Source organism: Serinus canaria, chromosome 2 (genome assembly GCF_022539315.1).
Source record: "Serinus canaria isolate serCan28SL12 chromosome 2, serCan2020, whole genome shotgun sequence".
In the NCBI taxonomy this organism is placed as follows: domain Eukaryota; kingdom Metazoa; phylum Chordata; class Aves; order Passeriformes; family Fringillidae; genus Serinus; species Serinus canaria.
The window spans coordinates 55,284,136-55,310,910 of record NC_066315.1 but is presented as its reverse complement, the minus strand read 5'-3'; the positions used below and the strand labels follow the sequence as shown (position 1 = coordinate 55,310,910).

Genomic DNA, 26,775 nt, shown 5'->3' with positions numbered 1-26,775 from the left:
CTCAGCCCTTCTCTTTCAGGGGATTATAAATCCTTCTAAAATAAGCTGTGCTGGTGAGCTGTGGTGGCAAGCTGTGGCAAGCTGCTTTGTTAGTCTGTGAACTGAGACTTGTCTGCTCGTCATAAACTCTTGCACATTCTGTTGTCCAAACCAGCAGCTGTTTTGCTGTCACCAGAATTTGGCACAGGTGTGTTGGAGGTCTGGGCTGAATTCTGCCCCAATGATTGAAGTCATCAAGGTCTCCTTTCCTCTGGATCTCACTTGCTTTTTAGGTATTGATGAACAAGGCTAGATAAAATTCCTAACTAGGACTCTTCAAAATAACTCCCAAACCCAAAAGATATGGAAAAGACTAAATTCTGACAAAACCAAACTGAAAAAATGAATCTTGAACAAAAAGTCCTTAAAGTCTGCTATATAGCTTTCATTTCTTCCTTTGATTTACACACACCACAGATTAAAATGAAATATCCAGTGGTATAATTGCATTTCATAAAATTTCCTGCAATGAATAGTAGTTGTTCTGAAAAAATTCCGATACTTATCTGAAGAAATAATGTATGTAATAATGTATTCTGGTATGAAGTTCTGAGTAAACAGTTTTAGAGCTTTTATGATAATAAGCCTATTTTACATCTAAATCTAATAACTCTATGAATCTGTTTATTAGTAGAATCCACATAATCTCAGTGTATATAGGGGGTGCAGAGGTTACATGAAGATTATTGAGGGCATGCTGCTTATTAAGTTATCATCTGTGACTCTTGGGGAATCTTCAAGAAGAGCTCAAAATCCAGTGCCATTTTCCCCACACATTTCCCTTGGTGTAAAGGAAAATGGTCAACATATGGTACAGAGCCCTATTATTCATGGATATGCATCCAGTGCCTCAGGCAATGAAAACTGTAAGTGCTTCTAATTCTACCACTATTGTAATTATTATCACAATATCTTCTTTTATTGTTACCATTTTGACACAGAACCAAGCCTACACCCCTCCTGCCACACTGCTCTAGTACCTACGATTGAGTTGGAGTCATCAGACTTTATATTCTTCATTCTCTCTATATAATTACATTTCTGAAGTTTGGCAGCATGTGTGATTACCCTGTCTCTAAAACTGACTTCTCTCTATCTGTGCTGTTGTGTAGTTCACCCCATATCATAGCCAACAGATTACTATCCTAACAATGTCAAAGCTTAGGGTGGCAATGTCTGTGACAATATTTGATTTTCCACATATTAATCTATACTTTTTGCAGGGCCTGGAATTTTTCCTTTATTACTCTGTTTTTGTGTTTTTCATACTTCATTCTTGCAGATCACATCAAACAGGGTTCTGCTATCCAGAGGGATTTTATAAGCTGGAGAAGTGGTTCACAGAAATGTTATGAACTTCAACAGTGAAGAGTGTAAATCCTTGCACTTGGGGGACACAACCTCATGCATCAGTATGTGCTGGGAGCCACCCAACTGGGAAGTAACTTGGCAGAAAACACACTAAGGATTCTGGTGGACACCAAGGTGAACATGACCCAGCAAGGTGCACTTGAGGCCAGGCAGGCCAATGGTATCCTGGGGTACATTAGGCAAAGTTCTGCTAGCAGGTCAAGGGAGGCCATCCTTCTCCCCTGCTCAGCACTAGTGAGGCCACATTTGGAGTGTTGGACCTAGATCTGCGGTCCCCAATATAAGAGAGAGGTGGAATTGCTGGATGGAGTCCAATGAAGAGCCATGAAGTTGATAAAAGGACAGGGGCATCTCACCTATGAACAGAAACTGAGGCAGTGAGGCTACTCAGCTTGCAGAAGAGAAGGTTGAGAAGGATGGCATCAGTGTCATCGTAAATAACTAACTAAAGCAGATGGGATCAGATTCTTTCCAATGGTGCCCAGTCCTGGGACAATGTGCACAGGGAAGCTGCAGAGTCCATCCTTGGATTTTTTAAAAAGCTCTCCAGACAAAGTACTGGGCAACAGCTTATAAGTGACCCTTCTTGAACAGATGGGTTGAACTGGAGGAACTCTGAGGTCCCTTCCATATACTGGTATTCTGTGATTCTATGATTCTTCCTCCTCTCTCTTTATAAAATTTTTTAGTCCAAACCAGCAGCTGTTTTGCTGTCACCAGAATTTGGCACAGGTGTGTTGGAGGTCTGGGCTGAATTCTGCCCCAATGATTGAAGTCATCAAGGTCTCCTTTCCTCTGGATCTCACTTGCTTTTTAGGTATTGATGAACAAGGCTAGATAAAATTCCTAACTAGGACTCTTCAAAATAACTCCCAAACCCAAAAGATATGGAAAAGACTAAATTCTGACAAAACCAAACTGAAAAAATGAATCTTGAACAAAAAGTCCTTAAAGTCTGCTATATAGCTTTCATTTCTTCCTTTGATTTACACACACCACAGATTAAAATGAAATATCCAGTGGTATAATTGCATTTCATAAAATTTCCTGCAATGAATAGTAGTTGTTCTGAAAAAATTCCGATACTTATCTGAAGAAATAATGTATGTAATAATGTATTCTGGTATGAAGTTCTGAGTAAACAGTTTTAGAGCTTTTATGATAATAAGCCTATTTTACATCTAAATCTAATAACTCTATGAATCTGTTTATTAGTAGAATCCACATAATCTCAGTGTATATAGGGGGTGCAGAGGTTACATGAAGATTATTGAGGGCATGCTGCTTATTAAGTTATCATCTGTGACTCTTGGGGAATCTTCAAGAAGAGCTCAAAATCCAGTGCCATTTTCCCCACACATTTCCCTTGGTGTAAAGGAAAATGGTCAACATATGGTACAGAGCCCTATTATTCATGGATATGCATCCAGTGCCTCAGGCAATGAAAACTGTAAGTGCTTCTAATTCTACCACTATTGTAATTATTATCACAATATCTTCTTTTATTGTTACCATTTTGACACAGAACCAAGCCTACACCCCTCCTGCCACACTGCTCTAGTACCTACGATTGAGTTGGAGTCATCAGACTTTATATTCTTCATTCTCTCTATATAATTACATTTCTGAAGTTTGGCAGCATGTGTGATTACCCTGTCTCTAAAACTGACTTCTCTCTATCTGTGCTGTTGTGTAGTTCACCCCATATCATAGCCAACAGATTACTATCCTAACAATGTCAAAGCTTAGGGTGGCAATGTCTGTGACAATATTTGATTTTCCACATATTAATCTATACTTTTTGCAGGGCCTGGAATTTTTCCTTTATTACTCTGTTTTTGTGTTTTTCATACTTCATTCTTGCAGATCACATCAAACAGGGTTCTGCTATCCAGAGGGATTTTATAAGCTGGAGAAGTGGTTCACAGAAATGTTATGAACTTCAACAGTGAAGAGTGTAAATCCTTGCACTTGGGGGACACAACCTCATGCATCAGTATGTGCTGGGAGCCACCCAACTGGGAAGTAACTTGGCAGAAAACACACTAAGGATTCTGGTGGACACCAAGGTGAACATGACCCAGCAAGGTGCACTTGAGGCCAGGCAGGCCAATGGTATCCTGGGGTACATTAGGCAAAGTTCTGCTAGCAGGTCAAGGGAGGCCATCCTTCTCCCCTGCTCAGCACTAGTGAGGCCACATTTGGAGTGTTGGACCTAGATCTGCGGTCCCCAATATAAGAGAGAGGTGGAATTGCTGGATGGAGTCCAATGAAGAGCCATGAAGTTGATAAAAGGACAGGGGCATCTCACCTATGAACAGAAACTGAGGCAGTGAGGCTACTCAGCTTGCAGAAGAGAAGGTTGAGAAGGATGGCATCAGTGTCATCGTAAATAACTAACTAAAGCAGATGGGATCAGATTCTTTCCAATGGTGCCCAGTCCTGGGACAATGTGCACAGGGAAGCTGCAGAGTCCATCCTTGGATTTTTTAAAAAGCTCTCCAGACAAAGTACTGGGCAACAGCTTATAAGTGACCCTTCTTGAACAGATGGGTTGAACTGGAGGAACTCTGAGGTCCCTTCCATATACTGGTATTCTGTGATTCTATGATTCTTCCTCCTCTCTCTTTTTAAAATTTTTTTAGTCTCTGAAATACCCCTACATTTCTGTAGCTCTACATTCATTAATAGCTGTAGAATTTCTCAATTAACCTTTATGAGCCAGTATTGATTCAATTACCCACAGGTTGCTATTAATGGGAGAAAAGTTCATAAAAGTATGGTTTCAATATGTCACTGAACATTGCATACCATGTAAAATATAATCCTGCCTGTCATGAGAAAAGAGACGCAAATGATTAAGGCTCACAAACAAAGTGCTGTAAACCACAGAGAGGGTCTCACTCAAAATGATTATGAGCTTTATGCAGTCTGTTCATGTTTTTGGGGAATATCAGAGATGCAAGTTTATTTCTTTTTTCTGCAGTAATTAATTAAATTATCTCATGCCTTGTAGCTTCCTCTGTAATACAGAGCCTCATTCCAGGATACGTGTCTAGTCCTTAACATATTTTTCTTGAAAAACAGATAATGAGAGTTGGAGGCACTAGATGAGTGATTTCAGTACATATCACTCACATTCAAGTGTTGCAGAAACAACACTTTAATGAGGAGAAATTCTGGGAAAAAACCATGAAGTTGCAGGGATAAAATTAATTCTGTGTTGCAGTATAACTGAATGTTATGGAGAAAAAGTTGCATGAATAACCAAAACGCTGGTCTCTCCTATGAGGTCTTGCCTTTGCAATTTTAGCCTTTTCTATAGCTCAGTGGGCTGGAAATCATGAATACAATCCTTATATTTAACAGTTACAGACACCATGAATAAAATGGAAATCCAGGCATGGGTTGACACTTTGCAGGAGGAATCACAAATATAATAATTTTGCCTTTTTTTCTTTGGTAAGAAAGGAAATATAGAAAAAAGGATATATTCAAAGTCATGGCAGTGTTGTAAAAGTTAGGAGACTTGGTCATTCTCATCCTGCCTTCTTGCAAAGCACTCACCATTGCTTATAATCAGCATCACAGTTGCAGTAGTACTTGGGATCAGTACAGTTGCGTTCGATGCCGCAGGCACATTTTTGAATGCCAGGTCCTGATCCGCCCCAATAGTAGTGCTTCTCATTGGCTTTTCCAACCCACCAGGTATATGGATTCCCTTCTGCAAGGAATGAAAATGCAAGGTTATGATGCATCAAAGAGGTGGAGCTCTATAATGCATTAATTGAGCTCAGATGTTTAATATGCAAATGCTAGCAACATATATCCGGAGCTATCCCACATGGCTGGCAAACAAAATATTCCATTGTTACTAAAGGTATTCAAAGGACCTTGCCAGGTAAACAGGACACATTTTCTTTTCTGTATTCACACAACTTATAATGACTGAAATTAATTTTTTATTGTAGTCTGTATAATGAGAATATGTTGTCAGATTCCATAATTATTTTAATTTCAAACTTGCATATTAAGTTATCAGATGGATTATTTCAATATTTGACCTTGAATGCTGCACAGGAAAATGTGTTTATTTTCTCTTTCTTATTTATTTATATATATATATTTATTTTCTAAACAACAACTTGTAATTGAAAATTATTTTGTTGTCACTGGAAAACAAACGTGTTCATAATGCTCTCTCCAGCTGGTGCTAAACAAAGCATAAAGAGATATTATCAAACTCCAAAAGCATTTTAACCTTTTTAAAGAAAAATATATATATTTTTTAATTTAATACTTTAGCAGAGGTGTTCTGAACTTTGATGTAACCATATATATATTCGCATTGGGTCTGCAACTGGATATTTTCAAATACTGCTCTGAGGTTATTTCTAACCCTTTTGAACTAACTAAGACATTATGTGTAAATCAATAAATAAACAAACCCCCTCCACTCTAATTTCCAATTTGAAAAAATGCTCTTACTGGAAAATTATTTTTTATTTCTCTGGTTCAGCAAGACAGTCAAATATGAACTTAACTTCAAACAAAAATGAATAACTTAATCAGTATCAATGTATGTAGTGCTTTTTGACATTGAAAAACAATGATTGAGCTCAGCTATAAACATGGGTTTTTTTAATGTCTCTTCCCTCCAGCTGCTGCCAGTTTTACATTAAATGAAATTAATCTATGGAATTCACTGGTTAATGAATTTTACCAGTAAAATCCTACATAATATATATGCTACTTCCTTAATTTTTAGTTTGCACATCTCACACATTCCCCCAAAACTACAGGCACAATTCTTAAAATAGCCATTTCACGACTGGATTTGATCATCTAGACCATAAAGCGACTTATTCCAGACAGAAGTTGAAAGTAATTCACACCAAACTCTCAAGAAAATTAAATTCTGGAGATGAAGTGAACAACTAAATATCTACACGTTTGATGAGTACCAAACCCCGAAAATGCTCACCTCTCTGAGAATACTTTTTTCAATGTATTTGAATTATTAACATCATATAAGATAACAAAGATACAGTAATGTGAAGAATTTGTGGCATCTGAAGGTGTTTATTGGGTGCTGCTGTGCTGCACTGTGTGGCCATTCAGCTCGAGTGGAAATGCAATGGTGGTAATAGTGTGACTTTATTCTAGACTCTGACTTGGTCATTTTACCTTCTGTGACTCAATTATCACAGAAAAAAGTGCTGCACGTTAGGAGAATCTGCCACATGAATGCTGCAGCAGCATTCCCAACCTGCAATGCAATCCAGCAATTCTGAGAGTACGTAGCCCTGGATTACAAAAGATTATTTAAAAAGCATTTAAGGGTAAATGTTATCTTTCCACAGAGAATGACAGCATTGCTTTTATTAATACAGGATCCAACTAGAGAATAAATGATATCTGAAACTACAATTTTACAGGGTTTTTTTATCTCATCTTTGAAGTTAGTTTCTATGCTATGGCACCAATGCTGCTGTTTTGACTGTTGCTCAAAATTCTCTTTGTTTACATCCTTTCTGTCAAGTGAAGGATTGCATGATTCAGTCAGCAACTAATTTACTGGGAAGCAAGACTGCTAATTAAAGCACTATGAGAAAAAAAATTACTTAAATTGTCAAAAAGCAGATAAAAAATTGAGAATAAGGTAGAATGATTAAAGCAGATGAAAGTGATGGCAGAATTACAGACTACAGTGATGGCTGTCACAGACCACTATGACAGACACAAATGGGGCATGTTTGAAATCATTTAAATGACAGCTGATGTACAGTTTTAAACCATGACTGCATTCTAGTGTACACAGAGCTGTTTTTCACATCTATTGTTCTTAGTGTGTTTAGTGTGTTTTTATATATACTGGCTAAGCTCCATGCTTCTTCATTCTGAAGAAAAGACTTACCCTCAGGCTTAGGAACACAAACTAATGTGTATGTTTAAAATTTCCAGAAAGAAGGTAATATATGATTTTGAGGGTTTTACATTCAGCACACATTCTTCTAGACATGCCCACAACCAATAATCCCAGCACTGCCTTGTGAACACCACCCAAGACTCTGATTGCCTGGCATATTGTGCTAAGGCTTGTAACAGGAGATCTTGGTAGACAGCTCTCATTAGGTGGCACCCATGCAGTGGGACAAAACCCCAGGCACAAGGAATGAGATGAGTGTCACACCAGACCATTCTGCACCACAGTGGCAGTACCAGAGGTTCTGGATCTCCTTTAGAGTCTCTGGTTAATAAAAGGTGTGGAGACGCAGTTACATCCCATCTGTTCTGCATCAGTCAAATCAAATGAGAGCAGCCCTTCTCAGTCTTCCTGCTTTGTGCCAGCCAAGAAAAGGATGAGCAGAGTTTTGTCTAAAGTTCACAAGCTTCAAACTGGGGATGCTATGCAGTTATATTGCAGACACCTCTATGACTGAGCACAACAAAGAGCAAAATCCTGCAAATGGAGAGATTAGAAAAACAATAGAAAACAAAAGCTAGAAGGGAGGAAGAGGTATCATGCATCTAAAAAATTAGATTTAGGATCACTGTTCCTCTCTCACACTTCACTCTCTTTTATACCTCTAGAGTTTCCTTTTGAAGATGTAAATCCTTCTGCTCAGGAGCCCTTTTCTTTTTTTTTTTTTTCCTGCTTTAGAAGGTTTTGGAAAAGGCTAATCCAAGTAGAAGGAGCTGTGCAGTCCAGTGTGAAGAATGATCATTAATGGATGCAGTTTCAAGTATCAGACTATTTTACCAAAAATTATTATTTTGCTAAACTATCAAAAGTGTTGGTCTTATGGAATTAAGAGTTTAAGGACCAAAATTAGTTTTGAATGTATTGCAAGGAGAAGAAATACAAGAAGATATTTCTTCTGTTGTTTTAAACTACCTTTTCTTACCTTATAAATAAATTTTGAGTAATGGGAAGCTTTTTAGTTGTTGTCATTGACTGAGTGTTTTTTTCCCCCCCCCAAGCTTTTGTGGACAAATAGCATAATGAGAAGATGGAGGAGGAAAGAGACTCTCTGCCTGGCAAGGGGTTTGATTGGAATAAAGCCTTGATGCAGAACTGCTTTTTGACATTGAAAAACAATGATTGAGCTCAGCTATAAACATGGGTTTTTTTAATGTCTCTTCCCTCCAGCTGCTGCCAGTTTTACATTAAATGAAATTAATCTATGGAATTCACTGGTTAATGAATTTTACCAGTAAAATCCTACATAATATATATGCTACTTCCTTAATTTTTAGTTTGCACATCTCACACATTCCCCCAAAACTACAGGCACAATTCTTAAAATAGCCATTTCACGACTGGATTTGATCATCTAGACCATAAAGCGACTTATTCCAGACAGAAGTTGAAAGTAATTCACACCAAACTCTCAAGAAAATTAAATTCTGGAGATGAAGTGAACAACTAAATATCTACACGTTTGATTAGTACCAAACCCCGAAAATGCTCACCTCTCTGAGAATACTTTTTTCAATGTATTTGAATTATTAACATCATATAAGATAACAAAGATACAGTAATGTGAAGAATTTGTGGCATCTGAAGGTGTTTATTGGGTGCTGCTGTGCTGCACTGTGTGGCCATTCAGCTCGAGTGGAAATGCAATGGTGGTAATAGTGTGACTTTATTCTAGACTCTGACTTGGTCATTTTACCTTCTGTGACTCAATTATCACAGAACAAAGTGCTGCACGTTAGGAGAATCTGCCACATGAATGCTGCAGCAGCATTCCCAACCTGCAATGCAATCCAGCAATTCTGAGAGTACGTAGCCCTGGATTACAAAAGATTATTTAAAAAGCATTTAAGGGTAAATGTTATCTTTCCACAGAGAATGACAGCATTGCTTTTATTAATACAGGATCCAACTAGAGAATAAATGATATCTGAAACTACAATTTTACAGGGTTTTTTTATCTCATCTTTGAAGTTAGTTTCTATGCTATGGCACCAATGCTGCTGTTTTGACTGTTGCTCAAAATTCTCTTTGTTTACATCCTTTCTGTCAAGTGAAGGATTGCATGATTCAGTCAGCAACTAATTTACTGGGAAGCAAGACTGCTAATTAAAGCACTATGAGAAAAAAAATTACTTAAATTGTCAAAAAGCAGATAAAAAATTGAGAATAAGGTAGAATGATTAAAGCAGATGAAAGTGATGGCAGAATTACAGACTACAGTGATGGCTGTCACAGACCACTATGACAGACACAAATGGGGCATGTTTGAAATCATTTAAATGACAGCTGATGTACAGTTTTAAACCATGACTGCATTCTAGTGTACACAGAGCTGTTTTTCACATCTATTGTTCTTAGTGTGTTTAGTGTGTTTTTATATATACTGGCTAAGCTCCATGCTTCTTCATTCTGAAGAAAAGACTTACCCTCAGGCTTAGGAACACAAACTAATGTGTATGTTTAAAATTTCCAGAAAGAAGGTAATATATGATTTTGAGGGTTTTACATTCAGCACACATTCTTCTAGACATGCCCACAACCAATAATCCCAGCACTGCCTTGTGAACACCACCCAAGACTCTGATTGCCTGGCATATTGTGCTAAGGCTTGTAACAGGAGATCTTGGTAGACAGCTCTCATTAGGTGGCACCCATGCAGTGGGACAAAACCCCAGGCACAGGAATGAGATGAGTGTCACACCAGACCATTCTGCACCACAGTGGCAGTACCAGAGGTTCTGGATCTCCTTTAGAGTCTCTGGTTAATAAAAGGTGTGGAGACGCAGTTACATCCCATCTGTTCTGCATCAGTCAAATCAAATGAGAGCAGCCCTTCTCAGTCTTCCTGCTTTGTGCCAGCCAAGAAAAGGATGAGCAGAGTTTTGTCTAAAGTTCACAAGCTTCAAACTGGGGATGCTATGCAGTTATATTGCAGACACCTCTATGACTGAGCACAACAAAGAGCAAAATCCTGCAAATGGAGAGATTAGAAAAACAATAGAAAACAAAAGCTAGAAGGGAGGAAGAGGTATCATGCATCTAAAAAATTAGATTTAGGATCACTGTTCCTCTCTCACACTTCACTCTCTTTTATACCTCTAGAGTTTCCTTTTGAAGATGTAAATCCTTCTGCTCAGGAGCCCTTTTCTTTTTTTTTTTTTTCCTGCTTTAGAAGGTTTTGGAAAAGGCTAATCCAAGTAGAAGGAGCCGTGCAGTCCAGTGTGAAGAATGATCATTAATGGATGCAGTTTCAAGTATCAGACTATTTTACCAAAATTATTATTTTGCTAAACTATCAAAAGTGTTGGTCTTATGGAATTAAGAGTTTAAGGACCAAAATTAGTTTTGAATGTATTGCAAGGAGAAGAAATACAAGAAGATATTTCTTCTGTTGTTTTAAACTACCTTTTCTTACCTTATAAATAAATTTTGAGTAATGGGAAGCTTTTTAGTTGTTGTCATTGACTGAGTGTTTTTTTCCCCCCCCCAAGCTTTTGTGGACAAATAGCATAATGAGAAGATGGAGGAGGAAAGAGACTCTCTGCCTGGCAAGGGGTTTGATTGGAATAAAGCCTTGATGCAGAACTGCTTTTTGGGTATAAACCAGCTCTTCCTTGAGGGGTGCAGTGGAAGTGTTGAAGTTTGTGCATGCTGAATTATGACCAGGATGCCTTTCCATGTCTGTTCTTGAAGAGAAGCACCTTGCAAGGTTTTGTGAGCTCAGTGACTTAGCAGTAAAATGTTATCAGAGTAAGGTGTGGATACCAAGAAAACTGATAAAGATATCCATTTTTTAAGAGATCCTCTACCCTCACAGAAAGAACAGTCTTCCAAGGACAAAATGGCTAATATGATTTTATTGGGGCATGCAGACATATGAGCATGGCTATAACATCAGACTCAAATCACATTTGCAGTGATTTCAATCTCTCTCTGTCACGCACACACACACACACACACACACAAAAGCCTTTAAGTTTTATGTGTAACATATTTAACAGCGGTTTCAATGCCTTTGCAGTGCTGGACTTTGGTTAAAATTATTCCAAAGTATAGGTTTTTATTTAAATCCCTGTGCAATATTAGGCCAGGTTTGAAGTTATTAGATCAAAGTATGTAAAGAATCTGGCCCTCAATGTTTTTTATCAAGTTCTCCTGTACAGAATGGTCAAGAAAAAGTAAAGATTAAGGATACTTTTCTGTATTCTCACAGATCACTTATTTGTATTCTCACAGTGTCATAAAAAAGTGATTCCTTTTTCATCTCATAAATGTATCTTTGTGTGAACCATTTCTTTCAATATAAAACCATACCCAACAAAAGTTAATGTAGTATGAACAGAACTCTTAATAGTCAATAATATATTATTTCTAATATAGCTGAACAGTCTCAAAATCTATAACTTTTTAAAGTGCACTTTAGCAGAAGTCTCAAAATGTATACCTTTGGAAAGTACACTTTATATTCTACTGAGCATTTAATATAAACAATTGGTTTTATTATTTTGAAATGCAACTGATTAATTAAAATTCTTCTATTTTCAACATTTTAGGGCTCTTATTTCTAGGTGTTCAGTACAAGTAACTGAAGCAGCAATGCTGAGAGAAGTCAGGGATCTACATTAAGTGGACTGATGCTCCATGGCACTCTGCATTCAGAGGACTCCATTCAAAATACAGCCCTTAGAATGCTGATGAATGTATTTATTTGTAAAATACCTGGAGATGTTAAATACGTCTCTTCCATTTACTCTGGAGATTTCCCTGACCTCTATATGGTCCTTAAAACCAAAGAAAATGGTTAAAAAGGAAGGCTAGGAATTCCTTCAAATAGAAGTCAATGGCTCAAGAACCTCTGCAAACAAGACCAGTGAAGATTACTTATTGAGGACCCTGTCTAACTTTAACAACTACATTTAGCTATTCCCCAGAAGAAACTTGGCGTTCATTTACAGGACTGGATAGCTTTGAATTAAATGGGTCCTTTTCAGTCCTTTCCAGTTCCATTAGTATTACAGATCCCGAATAAATACTAAGGAACAACAATTACAGTACTAGTATGACTGTTATTATTTTTCAGAAAATATTCTTTTGTTCAGTCTTTTACTTATTTTTTAATGGAAGAGCTTGAATTAATTACCCAGTCATTGTTATTGGCAGAATAGGCCCAAAGACATTTTTCAAAAACATACTGCAACTTTGGACACCTGAATTAATTATAGATAGAAATGAAAGCTATTTCCCAGGGTTAATATATGATGATATAAATTAAAGACAATACTTAAGAAAATAATAAAATTCAATTTACACTTGTGGGAAGATGGGTATAATTCTTCTATTGTTGAATAAGATACTTTCTTTAAACATGCATTTTGCATTCAGCTACACTACAACACCCAGTACATTTAGCCTCACACAAGGTCGACTTGATTTAAGGTCATGGTTCATTAACACCTGTGCAGGAATTCCATCTGCTATTGCAGTACAGAAACAGAAACTGAAAGAACAATTTTGTCACTGTTTGAAAAGTTCAGCATGCTAATATGGTTGTGTGCTTCACAACCTTCACCTTGCTTCTTATTGCCAGCTTTTTTCTTCACACCATCAGCAGTATCTGATGTAGTAGAATGTAGTATCTGAAGTATTCAACTCAGGTCAAGTCTTCTTAATGAACACTGTGAGCCATTTATCCGAGCTTTTGAAGACTTAGCATTTTGAAATAATAATCAAAAGTAGTTTAATGCCCCTCACACATCAAGTACCTCCACATGTTCCAGTTTAGGATTCTTACAGTTAATGGTGTCAAAGGTGGGTGGGCCTTGCTGGCCTGGTTTATTTTGTGCTGGTTTGAACTTTCCTTCACCTTTATTATTACGTGCTTGTTTAGGACCAACATGAAGCTGAGTAGACACTTTGCAGGTTTGCTGCCCTGTCTCATGTCTTGGGAAGTGTCCACCTAGACTGAAAACCCAGCAGCTGAGGAGTTTCATGGCAAGAGTGGACAGTGAGAACTGGAGAACCTAAACTGTGAGAGATTCTGCTCCTCCTCTCAACTCGGGCGGATTATGAGCAGGTTCTGTCAGCTTCAGTGATCAGCCAGAGGGCTGAATTATTTCAAACTGAGAAAACAGAACTCAGGGAAGAGACTGGTAGGTCACGCTTCACACATTTCAATGACAGTATTGTGTAGAAACTGACTTTGAGTGAACATTCTAAAATAAAAGGAGTGTTTTTGCATATGTGGTTATAGTGATATTATTTTTTAATTAATATTTTACTGATTTGCCATTTCTTCCAGTAACACTTCTTGCTTACTAATGTGCTGTGAAACATATACACATGAACTCTTAATAGTCAATAATATATTATTTCTAATATAGCTGAACAGTCTCAAAATCTATAACTTTTTAAAGTGCACTTTAGCAGAAGTCTCAAAATGTATACCTTTGGAAAGTACACTTTATATTCTACTGAGCATTTAATATAAACAATTGGTTTTATTATTTTGAAATGCAACTGATTAATTAAAATTCTTCTATTTTCAACATTTTAGGGCTCTTATTTCTAGGTGTTCAGTACAAGTAACTGAAGCAGCAATGCTGAGAGAAGTCAGGGATCTACATTAAGTGGACTGATGCTCCATGGCACTCTGCATTCAGAGGACTCCATTCAAAATACAGCCCTTAGAATGCTGATGAATGTATTTATTTGTAAAATACCTGGAGATGTTAAATACGTCTCTTCCATTTACTCTGGAGATTTCCCTGACCTCTATATGGTCCTTAAAACCAAAGAAAATGGTTAAAAAGGAAGGCTAGGAATTCCTTCAAATAGAAGTCAATGGCTCAAGAACCTCTGCAAACAAGACCAGTGAAGATTACTTATTGACGACCCTGTCTAACTTTAACAACTACATTTAGCTATTCCCCAGAAGAAACTTGGCGTTCATTTACAGGACTGGATAGCTTTGAATTAAATGGGTCCTTTTCAGTCCTTTCCAGTTCCATTAGTATTACAGATCCCGAATAAATACTAAGGAACAACAATTACAGTACTAGTATGACTGTTATTATTTTCAGAAAATATTCTTTTGTTCAGTCTTTTACTTATTTTTTAATGGAAGAGCTTGAATTAATTACCCAGTCATTGTTATTGGCAGAATAGGCCCAAAGACATTTTTCAAAAACATACTGCAACTTTGGACACCTGAATTAATTATAGATAGAAATGAAAGCTATTTCCCAGGGTTAATATATGATGATATAAATTAAAGACAATACTTAAGAAAATAATAAAATTCAATTTACACTTGTGGAAGATGGGTATAATTCTTCTATTGTTGAATAAGATACTTTCTTTAAACATGCATTTTGCATTCAGCTACACTACAACACCCAGTACATTTAGCCTCACACAAGGTCGACTTGATTTAAGGTCATGGTTCATTAACACCTGTGCAGGAATTCCATCTGCTATTGCAGTACAGAAACAGAAACTGAAAGAACAATTTTGTCACTGTTTGAAAAGTTCAGCATGCTAATATGGTTGTGTGCTTCACAACCTTCACCTTGCTTCTTATTGCCAGCTTTTTTCTTCACACCATCAGCAGTATCTGATGTAGTAGAATGTAGTATCTGAAGTATTCAACTCAGGTCAAGTCTTCTTAATGAACACTGTGAGCCATTTATCCGAGCTTTTGAAGACTTAGCATTTTGAAATAATAATCAAAAGTAGTTTAATGCCCCTCACACATCAAGTACCTCCACATGTTCCAGTTTAGGATTCTTACAGTTAATGGTGTCAAAGGTGGGTGGGCCTTGCTGGCCTGGTTTATTTTGTGCTGGTTTGAACTTTCCTTCACCTTTATTATTACGTGCTTGTTTAGGACCAACATGAAGCTGAGTAGACACTTTGCAGGTTTGCTGCCCTGTCTCATGTCTTGGGAAGTGTCCACCTAGACTGAAAACCCAGCAGCTGAGGAGTTTCATGGCAAGAGTGGACAGTGAGAACTGGAGAACCTAAACTGTGAGAGATTCTGCTCCTCCTCTCAACTCGGGCGGATTATGAGCAGGTTCTGTCAGCTTCAGTGATCAGCCAGAGGGCTGAATTATTTCAAACTGAGAAAACAGAACTCAGGGAAGAGACTGGTAGGTCACGCTTCACACATTTCAATGACAGTATTGTGTAGAAACTGACTTTGAGTGAACATTCTAAAATAAAAGGAGTGTTTTTGCATATGTGGTTATAGTGATATTATTTTTTAATTAATATTTTACTGATTTGCCATTTCTTCCAGTAACACTTCTTGCTTACTAATGTGCTGTGAAACATATACACATGAATTTAATATGAGAATTGTAAGTGAAGTCAATTCTTATGCTGCTACTCTCATTTTGTTAAATAATAAATCTTTTTTTTTGCAACCAGTTGGGAAAAATATAAAGAGTGCTTACTATTTGTGAATAGAGTTTGCATCAGTGGTCACCATTCTAATGACTAAGACTTGAGATTAGTCAAACCCTCATGGCAACATGAATGAGGCACTTGAGCACACTGGAAACTTGGGGGAGAAAAAAAACCTACCAACAAAAGGAAAGGAAACTAAAAGTACCCCTGGCCACTTCAGAAAACTAGGAACACCTAATTTATAGCTACTTGCACATTTAATGAAACTTTTAGTTTGCTATTTATAATAATTTTCATTTTGTAGGCACTCACATCTAACTTCTTTTTTCACAGTGCTAGTAGTAAATGTTTTTTTTTTTCTTTTACTAATACTAGCCTCAAACACTTGTTTTCTTTATAAGCTCACTAAAGTGGTTGGTCTATTTGACAGTACTATTTATTTGCAAAGACTGTTTAAACTGCCTGAAAAGATAAGATTTAATGGCAGCCCAGAAAGAGAACTCTGAAACATGCCTTGCTTGCTAATATAAGAGTTGATGTGATGTCTGAATTCATGGCCAAAGCATTTTACTGCAACAGTCTGTAGAAAGAAGTGTTTGGCTTTTTTTCCTTTGTAAGATACTCAGAATTATGCTGTACCTCAAGGGAACTCAGTGAAAGGGAAATATTCTTAAGATTTTAATAGGAAATGAAGGTAAATATTGGAAAATACTTGTGAAAAGCATACAAAATTTGAGTAAATGGTAACACAGCACACTCTATTTACTGTTTTCTTAAGAGCATGTTAAGAGTTCATTGCTGTCTTCTTTTCCTCCACAGCCATAAGGTAGTGTATTTTAAAGTGAAGGTAAAGATAACCATCTCCATAGCCCTAGAACTAAAAGAACTCCCCTAAAACCTAAACAAGAAGAGCTTCCATGACCTTCAGTATCAGAAACTAAAATCAGATGTTCAGATCTCCCACCAGGAGCTCTGGCTTTCCCATCTAACCTGGAAGAGAAGACCCCTGCAATCAGTCTTCATCATACTTGGGCTTCAAATATGTTTTGGTGTGTATAAAGTGGCCAAACTGAGAAAAGCCCAAATTTTCTCATCCATGCTCAGCAAAGATAGAAAAGGAAACCTATTCAAGGGCTTAAGAAACAAAATTACTGCCTTAAGGAATGACCATGACTCAGGCTGATGGCCATTGCATTGTGTCTTTCAGTTCATCCAAGTATTCTCATGTGCCTGTTAAATTTTCAGAGAAACTATTTCATACATGTATATATCAATCTCAAAATATAAAGCAGCAAATACATTATCTTTTCCTAGAAACAGATACTTAGCAAAAACATCTTTTCAGCAAGGCTATAGGGAAACTCCTTTTTATTGAGCCTGTATTTTTGTTCTAGTATAACTCCTTCTAAAATGTCAGTGCCCGAATCCACAAATATGTAGGCAAAGATGACTTTTCTTTCAGAATTAGCAACCTATAAAAAAGATCAGGAGGGAGAACTGTTGTATTGATGTTCAATGGCATCTTATGAAAAAGCTGTCTGACAGCTTTATTTTGCCATTGGAGAGATTTACTCCTTGCCCCAGCTCATGAAAAGCTAGTACAGTACAAATGATTTTTTCCCTTGTCAAAACTCGTATTCCAAGCTGCAGCACTACTAACCAAGCCTGACTTGTTATTTTTCTTGGAATGGAGCCTCAGTGGTGAGATTTAGCTGGGGAAAGCAGCTGTCAGATGTCCTTGTATGCTCCTATTTGCTGAGATTTAGAGTGAATTCATTATAAAATCACTACAGTCCCTGCTATCCTTAACAGCATGGTGTGCCAAACTTGCTACTGTTGCAATTAATTGTGTACTGTAAATTCACTGGATCATTTAAGGCCTAAGAACAAATGTCTTAGCTTGAGGTAGTGCTAAGGGGAAAAGCAAGTACTTGCAAAAAACTGTCATTTGTGGAATAAAAAGAACACTTACAGACATAAATACTCAATAAAAACCAGCCAATTATAATTTTTACTATGTGTTCTGAAAGAATAGAATTTTCACAGCTAGGACTACCCGAGGTAGAACAGGTGCCATCAGCAGCAGCAAAGCTGTGAATGTCCCACAACAAACTTATCTCTCACCCTGGGGTCTGCCCAGCCAGGTTGTGACAGAATGCACATGTCCATGTCACGCTCTTGTGAAGAACATACTAACAATAAGTGTGAGGATTCCGTGATTTTGCTGTGTTTTTCTGTGGTCAGTTGATAAGCTTATCTCATCTCTACCTAAGCCTGTTGGATGGGTAAACAGCATACACACATACATGCAGCCATTAGCATTGAAATTCTGCAGGTTAATATAGCTAAAACCCCTAGTTTATTTAGCTTCTTAAAAAGGACATAAAAAGCCCAAGAACTCACCAATGATATCTCAACAGTGAGGGGATGCCTTCTGATGTTTTCTGTAGCCACAGCCTCATTTTATGACAGAGTCCCATTGGAAGACTTCAGAAATTGTGATTATTAGCACAAAAATGGCTATTCTTATAAGTAGCATGATTTATAGAGAATGTAAAATCAAACTGAAAGGATTAGATCAGACTGAGAGAAAAAAGAGGATCATGTAAGGTGGCGTTCTATGCAGTACATGGCAAAAGGGCAAAAGAAAAATTAAGTTCTGCAAAATGTTATGTCAGGGATAGTGATATCACAGAATTGTATTCATCATCTTATTTTTAGATTGATTCCCATGCTGTTAATATATAATGAAGGCAATCACAGCATTCCTTAAATAAGCTTAAAATAGCTAAATAATTCTTGGGATCTTGCTTCACACACCTACATAGGAGTGCCTTTAACCTTTACAGAGAAGAAAACGGGTAACATTCGTATGTGCACCTACATCATCCAGCCCAGAATATCTTGCTGCTCCATTTTATCTGATTTGCAGCAATAACAGCTGACATGAAACTAAATATGACAACTCCCTAAGAGCCAATGCCATCATTTTACTAACAAATGAACTAAAACTAACAAGATCCCAAGGCAAATTAAACTACAATCAACATGAGCAGAACTGATGCTAGCTTTTTCTCCAAATGGTCTTTCCTTGGAGGTCCCATACCTCTTGCAAGTATTTCTCCTTTTGAAATGCTGCTCCTTGCTCCCAAGCAGTAGTTTAAGTCGAAAGGAAAAAGCCATTATAAGAGACAGAAGGACTTCAGGCTTCTCTTCATCCATGTGAACTTAATATCTGGCACTTCATACAGAACGTGGACTATGGCACTGTTGGAAATTGGTTTTGGGAAGCACAAGGGTTTTCTTTTGTTGATGAGACTGCTGCAGCTGCTGCTGCTGTTGATTTTCTGTCCCCACTGACCCTCGAGGAACCTCAGAACATTTAGCTTTACTTCTACTGTTTCATTGTTCCTCCACTGCTGTATTGAAAGCCATGAATTCTTGATAATAACACTGATATTTCAGCCTAAGAAAATTTGTCTTTTTCTTTCTTTTTTTCCAATTACATGGTGTGCACAGACAGCTTTGAAACCAGAACTAACATATGAATTCCAATATTAACCTGTTTTCATGGTAGTAACACCATTCCCAAGCTGCCAAGTCTGAAGGGAATCCAATCCTTTGGAACTAATAATGACCCAAAGAGGTATTACCACAACTTGCAATGCACTGTGTTTTATAAAATAGATACAGATTTCAAACGAGGAGAAAACAACACAATGAGCCTCAACACTGAGGCTTACAACAGCCTGACTATCAAGCATATCCAAATTGAAATAAAGGAAGCTCTACTACACAAAAGCCATAATTTGGGGACCAATAAAGATTAAAGCTGGAGGTACAAAACCAAGCCATCTGCTAAGGGCATTTGAGACAGAAATGGAACACAGTAAAGAATAACATTCCCCAAGAAGCCCTCTCAGAAATATTTTCGTATTTTCATGTTTCCACGGTCCAAACCGTTTCATTTCAAAATGCTTTTGCTGTTCAAGATCAACCTGTAAATTATTGCAGACTATTATATCCTCCTATTAGAATTCATACAAATGTATGAATAACCTTTTAAAAGGTACACACAGGTTTTAGAAATTATATGAGACAGTAGTGATGATGATGTTGCTACACAGAAGGGATTATTATTTAAAGGGATACAAATTTCAGTGTGAAAGGGAACAAGCAGGGGAGTGGGGTAACTGACTTCAGATTTGTGTTGCGTTATCTACAGCTTACTCTGGAGAAAACTCTCTTTGCATCCAAGGCTGGGATCATAAATTAAAATATTCAGAACCCTTTTTCAGCTGATCGTTTGTCAGTCTTGTTAATGGGCTTGTGCTTTGCTATTTAGACAATTTCTCTTCCGGGTCAGGTGGATCTCATGGCTACTGTAAAGAACTATGTCTCTATTGATTTCTGGAAAACAGACACAAGTATTGATCGAGACTGACAAACGGAAATGTTAGGTGATGTGTTTCACATTGTCAGGATACCAGCTCCTTCAGTCTGCGCTCAGGGCAGTCTTTTTCCTTGCTGAAGCAAGTTTCATCAGTCCATTCAAGCATGTTAATTCTCACACGTGGGTTTCACATTTCTCCATGGGAAAATTGAAATTGGCTAATGACGTACTTTACTGAAGACTTAATAAGATATTATGATAATATCTTATTCTATGAGTTGAAATGACATTTCTTAACTATCACTATATACTCACAGGGCAGAAGAATTACACTGGTGCAATGTACAGAGTTCCAGTTGCACTGTAAACAGTAGAAGCAGAACTCCAATTTCACTTGTTTCTGAAAAACTTGAAAATCCTACACTATGCACTGACATGATGAATGTTTTCCCCTGCTTTGTGTGACAGACTTTAAGCTCCATGCTCTAGAGGGAGAATGACAACATGAGCAGAACTGATGCTAGCTTTTTCTCCAAATGGTCTTTCCTTGGAGGTCCCATACCTCTTGCAAGTATTTCTCCTTTTGAAATGCTGCTCCTTGCTCCCAAGCAGTAGTTTAAGTCGAAAGGAAAAAGCCATTATAAGAGACAGAAGGACTTCAGGCTTCTCTTCATCCATGTGAACTTAATATCTGGCACTTCATACAGAACGTGGACTATGGCACTGTTGGAAATTGGTTTTGGGAAGCACAAGGGTTTTCTTTTGTTGATGAGACTGCTGCAGCTGCTGCTGCTGTTGATTTTCTGTCCCCACTGACCCTCGAGGAACCTCAGAACATTTAGCTTTACTTCTACTGTTTCATTGTTCCTCCACTGCTGTATTGAAAGCCATGAATTCTTGATAATAACACTGATATTTCAGCCTAAGAAAATTTGTCTTTTTCTTTCTTTTTTTCCAATTACATGGTGTGCACAGACAGCTTTGAAACCAGAACTAACATATGAATTCCAATATTAACCTGTTTTCATGGTAGTAACACCATTCCCAAGCTGCCAAGTCTGAAGGGAATCCAATCCTTTGGAACTAATAATGACCCAAAGAGGTATTACCACAACTTGCAATGCACTGTGTTTTATAAAATAGATACAGATTTCAAACGAGGAGAAAACAACACAATGAGCCTCAACACTGAGGCTTACAACAGCCTGACTATCAAGCATATCCAAATTGAAATAAAGGAAGCTCTACTACACAAAAGCCATAATTTGGGGACCAATAAAGATTAAAGCTGGAGGTACAAAACCAAGCCATCTGCTAAGGGCATTTGAGACAGAAATGGAACACAGTAAAGAATAACATTCCCCAAGAAGCCCTCTCAGAAATATTTTCGTATTTTCATGTTTCCACGGTCCAAACCGTTTCATTTCAAAATGCTTTTGCTGTTCAAGATCAACCTGTAAATTATTGCAGACTATTATATCCTCCTATTAGAATTCATACAAATGTATGAATAACCTTTTAAAAGGTACACACAGGTTTTAGAAATTATATGAGACAGTAGTGATGATGATGTTGCTACACAGAAGGGATTATTATTTAAAGGGATACAAATTTCAGTGTGAAAGGGAACAAGCAGGGGAGTGGGGTAACTGACTTCAGATTTGTGTTGCGTTATCTACAGCTTACTCTGGAGAAAACTCTCTTTGCATCCAAGGCTGGGATCATAAATTAAAATATTCAGAACCCTTTTTCAGCTGATCGTTTGTCAGTCTTGTTAATGGGCTTGTGCTTTGCTATTTAGACAATTTCTCTTCCGGGTCAGGTGGATCTCATGGCTACTGTAAAGAACTATGTCTCTATTGATTTCTGGAAAACAGACACAAGTATTGATCGAGACTGACAAACGGAAATGTTAGGTGATGTGTTTCACATTGTCAGGATACCAGCTCCTTCAGTCTGCGCTCAGGGCAGTCTTTTTCCTTGCTGAAGCAAGTTTCATCAGTCCATTCAAGCATGTTAATTCTCACACGTGGGTTTCACATTTCTCCATGGGAAAATTGAAATTGGCTAATGACGTACTTTACTGAAGACTTAATAAGATATTATGATAATATCTTATTCTATGAGTTGAAATGACATTTCTTAACTATCACTATATACTCACAGGGCAGAAGAATTACACTGGTGCAATGTACAGAGTTCCAGTTGCACTGTAAACAGTAGAAGCAGAACTCCAATTTCACTTGTTTCTGAAAAACTTGAAAATCCTACACTATGCACTGACATGATGAATGTTTTCCCCTGCTTTGTGTGACAGACTTTAAGCTCCATGCTCTAGAGGGAGAATGACATATTGATGAAGATAACAGCACCAGTGTTATTTCCTGTGGTCAATTCTTTGCACTCCTTTTGCTCCAGCATGCAGTTTTCTTTCACGAGAACCAGGAGTGTACCTCCCTGCCTTCAAGGCCAGCTTGCTTATAAGAGAGGTCTTATAAAAGCCTCAGCTGACTCTGAAGCTTCTACAAAAGAAGCTGGAAGATGCTCCAGCAGAGGCTTCCTTCCAAAAACTCGGCCAGGAAACCTCATTGGAGGCCCATCCCTTTCCTGGAGAGCTCCTTTTCAGTGTTCCCACAAGTGCAACACTGCAGGCATTGCAGCCTTGGACCTCTCCAATTTGGACCTAGGCCAAATGGCCTTCTGGCCTGATCTTGAACCTGCCTGGTCACTTGCCCAGTGGCTGCTGGCCTTTGAACCTGAAAATTGTCTCTGACCATGACTTGATATGGAAATACCTTCTTTAAATACCAGTATTAATGAGAACCCTTGATGCACATGATACAGAAACAATTTACACTGAGAGAGGTGTTTTGGATACATCTGGCCTGTTACACAAGTGTCCTGGTTCTGGCCAGGATTTTTGCAGGAGCAAAGGAAGAGCATGGCTGGGACATGGAGGTTGTTCTATACCACCCCAGATCATTGCTGGGGCTGCTGGGGACGGGGTCCTTTTTCTGTACAAGCTGGCTTGTACTGGGCAATAATTTGGCTATAGATAAGAAACCCAGCTGGTTCTGTAAACTGGCCCGTGTGCTGAAAGACAGGAAGCTCAACCAATTATGTTCCACCCTAAGCTGCAGACATCTCACTGGTCTGGGAGCTGGGCAGTGTAAAAGATCAGCCCAATGAGCCATCCAGCCAAGGTTTTTCAAACCCCCTTTATTAAGAGGGGCTCAAAGAATAAACTCTTGCTGTTTCCACATGGGCATCTGGTCAGTGGTTGTCTTTGCCTCCAACCCACTATCCCCTGCATTCACAGGGTCCCTTCCATCTGGGAAAGTGTGGCAGAAGGAATGGTGGGGTAATGCTGGTTCCAAGCTGGAGGAAGCAGTTGGGTAGTGCCAGTTCCAAACAATCTCATGCGAATTGTTTTGCCTCTCTTGTGCATTTTGTTATGGATACTGTAGTTGTTATGGCTTGTTTTCTTATCTCATTGCTCTTTCCAGGAAATTTTTCTTATCTCAACATGTGATCATTACCTTTTGTACCTCCAGTTCTCCTCCCCAGCCTGCTTCTGAGGGAGGGCGAGGGGGAAAGTGAATGAGTGGTGCCTGCTTTGGAGTTTCAGTGGGAACACTAAATTGGGGGATACTATTCCTAAATCACAACAGAGTGTCAGTGAAACAGAATGTGCACCCCTTCTTGCCATAAAGAAAATGTGGAGGAAGATTCAAAATAATGGACTGAAAAAACTGGTTAGACTTAACATTTTGAAGGGCCTGGAACTTTATCATAAGGAGCCCTTCTCCACTTGTGAGTCACAAGCATTTTGCAGGAGGGCTGTGCTGTTGAATCTCAGTTATCACACTGTCTCTCCCTTAGTGAACAGGCTGCACAATGCACTGCCAGCTACAGGTGTGATGTTTGGTATACAAGTTTGAAAACCCTGAAGTAAAATGATAAAAAACTTGGTTACAGTCTCTAAACACCTAGAGAGAAAGCAGAAGTTGCAGGAGTTGTTATGAAATTTCTCACTGTAGCAGGCAAAGCATGAAATAACTCACCAGTAGAAGATGATGTGAGGCACTTTTAAGCTAGAAATAAAGTCAAGTGAAGTTCATTAGCCTTTGGCACAATTTGCTGCAAGTTATGCTTGATTCTTTACAACTAAAAATCTGTATAGTGAAAAATAAGATATTTTCTTAAACATATTCTCTATGTAAAGATAAAATGCCATGCATGCTTTAAATTGGAGGTCAGAATTAATAATTATAAAAATCCTTTCTGGCCTTTATTATTTTCAAATAAAACAAAAGTTGTTTGCTACCCTTAAAAACTACTTGGAACCTGTAGTGATCATGACTGATTTTTCCACCTGTATCTGCTATATAATTAATAAGATGGATGCCCCATCATTTCTCTGCAAACAGCACTGGATTCTTGTTTGATTTTGACAGTGGAGCTCAGGGTTGCTGTTTTCATGCTGTGCCACATGAAGTTCTGACTGAGAGGCTCTTTCTTCTCTCATATTTCACTGTCATATTTTGATCATTGTCCAGTGATGCTTCAGCAACACGTGGCATTGCCACAAAACTCTCTCCTCAGTCTGCTGTGGATTTATCTACCCTTCACTTCCTGTGCAAAATTGGCTTCCTGCATTAGCCTCAAAAACCAGAACAATGTAAAATGGAAGGGACCTCCAGTAATGATTTAGTGCAAACCTCTGCTCCAAGTGGTGTTAACTTCAAGCTTAAATCAAAGCATTTACAGACCTGAAAAATCTCCAGAGTCTGGGATTTCACAACCCTTCTGTGCAGCTTGCTGCTGTGGATCACTACTCTCACAGTAATTTTTTTCCCTTTAGATCAGCTGGAATTTCCTCTCTTGTACCTTTTTTCCACTGCCTATCTTGGAGAAAATTCTGTCCCTAACTTCTAGAAAACTACCCCTTAAGCAACAGAAGACAGCATTTAGATCCTTCCTTAGCTTTCCCTTCTCCAACCTGAACAAGCCCAGCTTTCTCTGCTTCTACTTGTATATTATCTTCTCCACTCTCCAAACCATTTTTATGGCCCTACCTTTGGACTGCCTCCAGTTTGGAGTCCAAACCTGGATTGTTAAACTGCATAAGTATCCTGCCAGACCACTTGAACAGCATATAAAGCTTCCTCTGAGTGACAGCTGGCCTATTGACCACTCTGGTATTACCTGTGAAGCAGCTAAGAGTTCATCCTGTCCCAAAATTTTTAACATAAATATTAATTAGCATTAGCTTTAATGCTGGTCCCTGAAGAACAGCAGGTGGAACCACTGGCTGTGACACCAAGGCTGCCTGTTCAGACAGTTTTCTGCTCACCTTATAGACCAAAAGACTGATGGTTTTCAGGCAAGAGAGCCTGGTATGAGATTTCCCTTGTTTTGGTTTCAGATATTTACAGCTGATCTGACAGGTTGTGTTTGAAGACTCCTACATTTTCACATGTAATATTTTCTTTCATTTTACTTCTCTTGTGACTATTGGCATTTTCTGTTTGGAAGAACTAACCCCATAAATCAGGTTAGATTAGAAGGTACCTGTAACTCTCAATGTTATATAGAATGCATTTTTCCAATATCTTTCTCCTACAAGTGAATGACTTAACCAAGTTTATTGTTTGACAAAAGTTATCAAGGTTTTGAAGTGTTTCCATTAATATGAACTCAGATAGATGTAGTTGCATCAAGCTTTTAATTCTCCATCTACATTAAAAGTCTGAGAGGGGACCACTAAAATTGTTTTTAAAAGCCCTTGGGGAACATACAGAATGATCTCTGAATTAGAGGCACTTGCAATTGTAAGCATAGAATTGCTGTTTACACTACAGTTAGTCTATATCCTATCCCATTCCAGAACAAAGATGCAATTTGAGAGAAGGGTTAGAATTTTGGACCAGCTGTGCACAACATACTGCTAGTTTGTAGATAGTGACAATCTTTAGTGAGAAACTGGGAAAAAAGTACCATTTTGATGCCCAGAAAGAAGCACCTAACCCAGCTGTACAGTGTGGACTTACTGGGTGAGATCCAGCAGGCTCTGCAAGCTGTGGACCTGCTAATGAGTAACTTATAAAATTGATTGCACATTCTGTATCAAATGTATATTTTATTAATGACTTACTGTGTTCACTGAGTCTTATCAGCAATGACCAGCTGCTGCCTCTTCTTCAAGTCTTAAACTCTGTCAGTCTCTGGAAAAATAGAGGTATTGTACAATCTGACCTAACAGAACTGGCAGCTGTGACTCTGTTTTATTGATGGATGATCTGAACAAACTACTACCAGGGAAATCCTGGCTTCAGACTGGACATATTTATTTCAGAAAGGGAAACAGACTGAAGGATGGGCATGGAGTGAAACAGCTAAAACTAGTTTTGCATTATAATGTATAATTTTTCACTTATTCCCAATAATTGAAATTTTTCTCTAATTCCCAATAACCCATTGCTCCAGTAGTCTAGTTCAGTGTTTCTCCAGTTGTGAGCCACACATTCTTAAGATATTTGGAGCTGTGTATGGAGCACAATGCACTCTTATCTCTGCTCTA

General features: G+C 38.1%; 1 protein-coding gene across 1 annotated transcript in view; it reads right to left on the bottom strand.

Annotated features, from left to right (window-relative positions):
- Nucleotides 1-26,775, bottom strand: part of CNTNAP2 (contactin associated protein 2) — a 1,093,089-nt gene that overhangs the window by 218,844 nt on the left and 847,470 nt on the right. Inside the window, exon 14 of the mRNA XM_009093851.4 lies at nucleotides 4,978-5,134. Coding sequence (XP_009092099.2) covers nucleotides 4,978-5,134 — 157 coding nt within the window. The remainder of the gene's footprint in view (nucleotides 1-4,977; nucleotides 5,135-26,775) is intronic.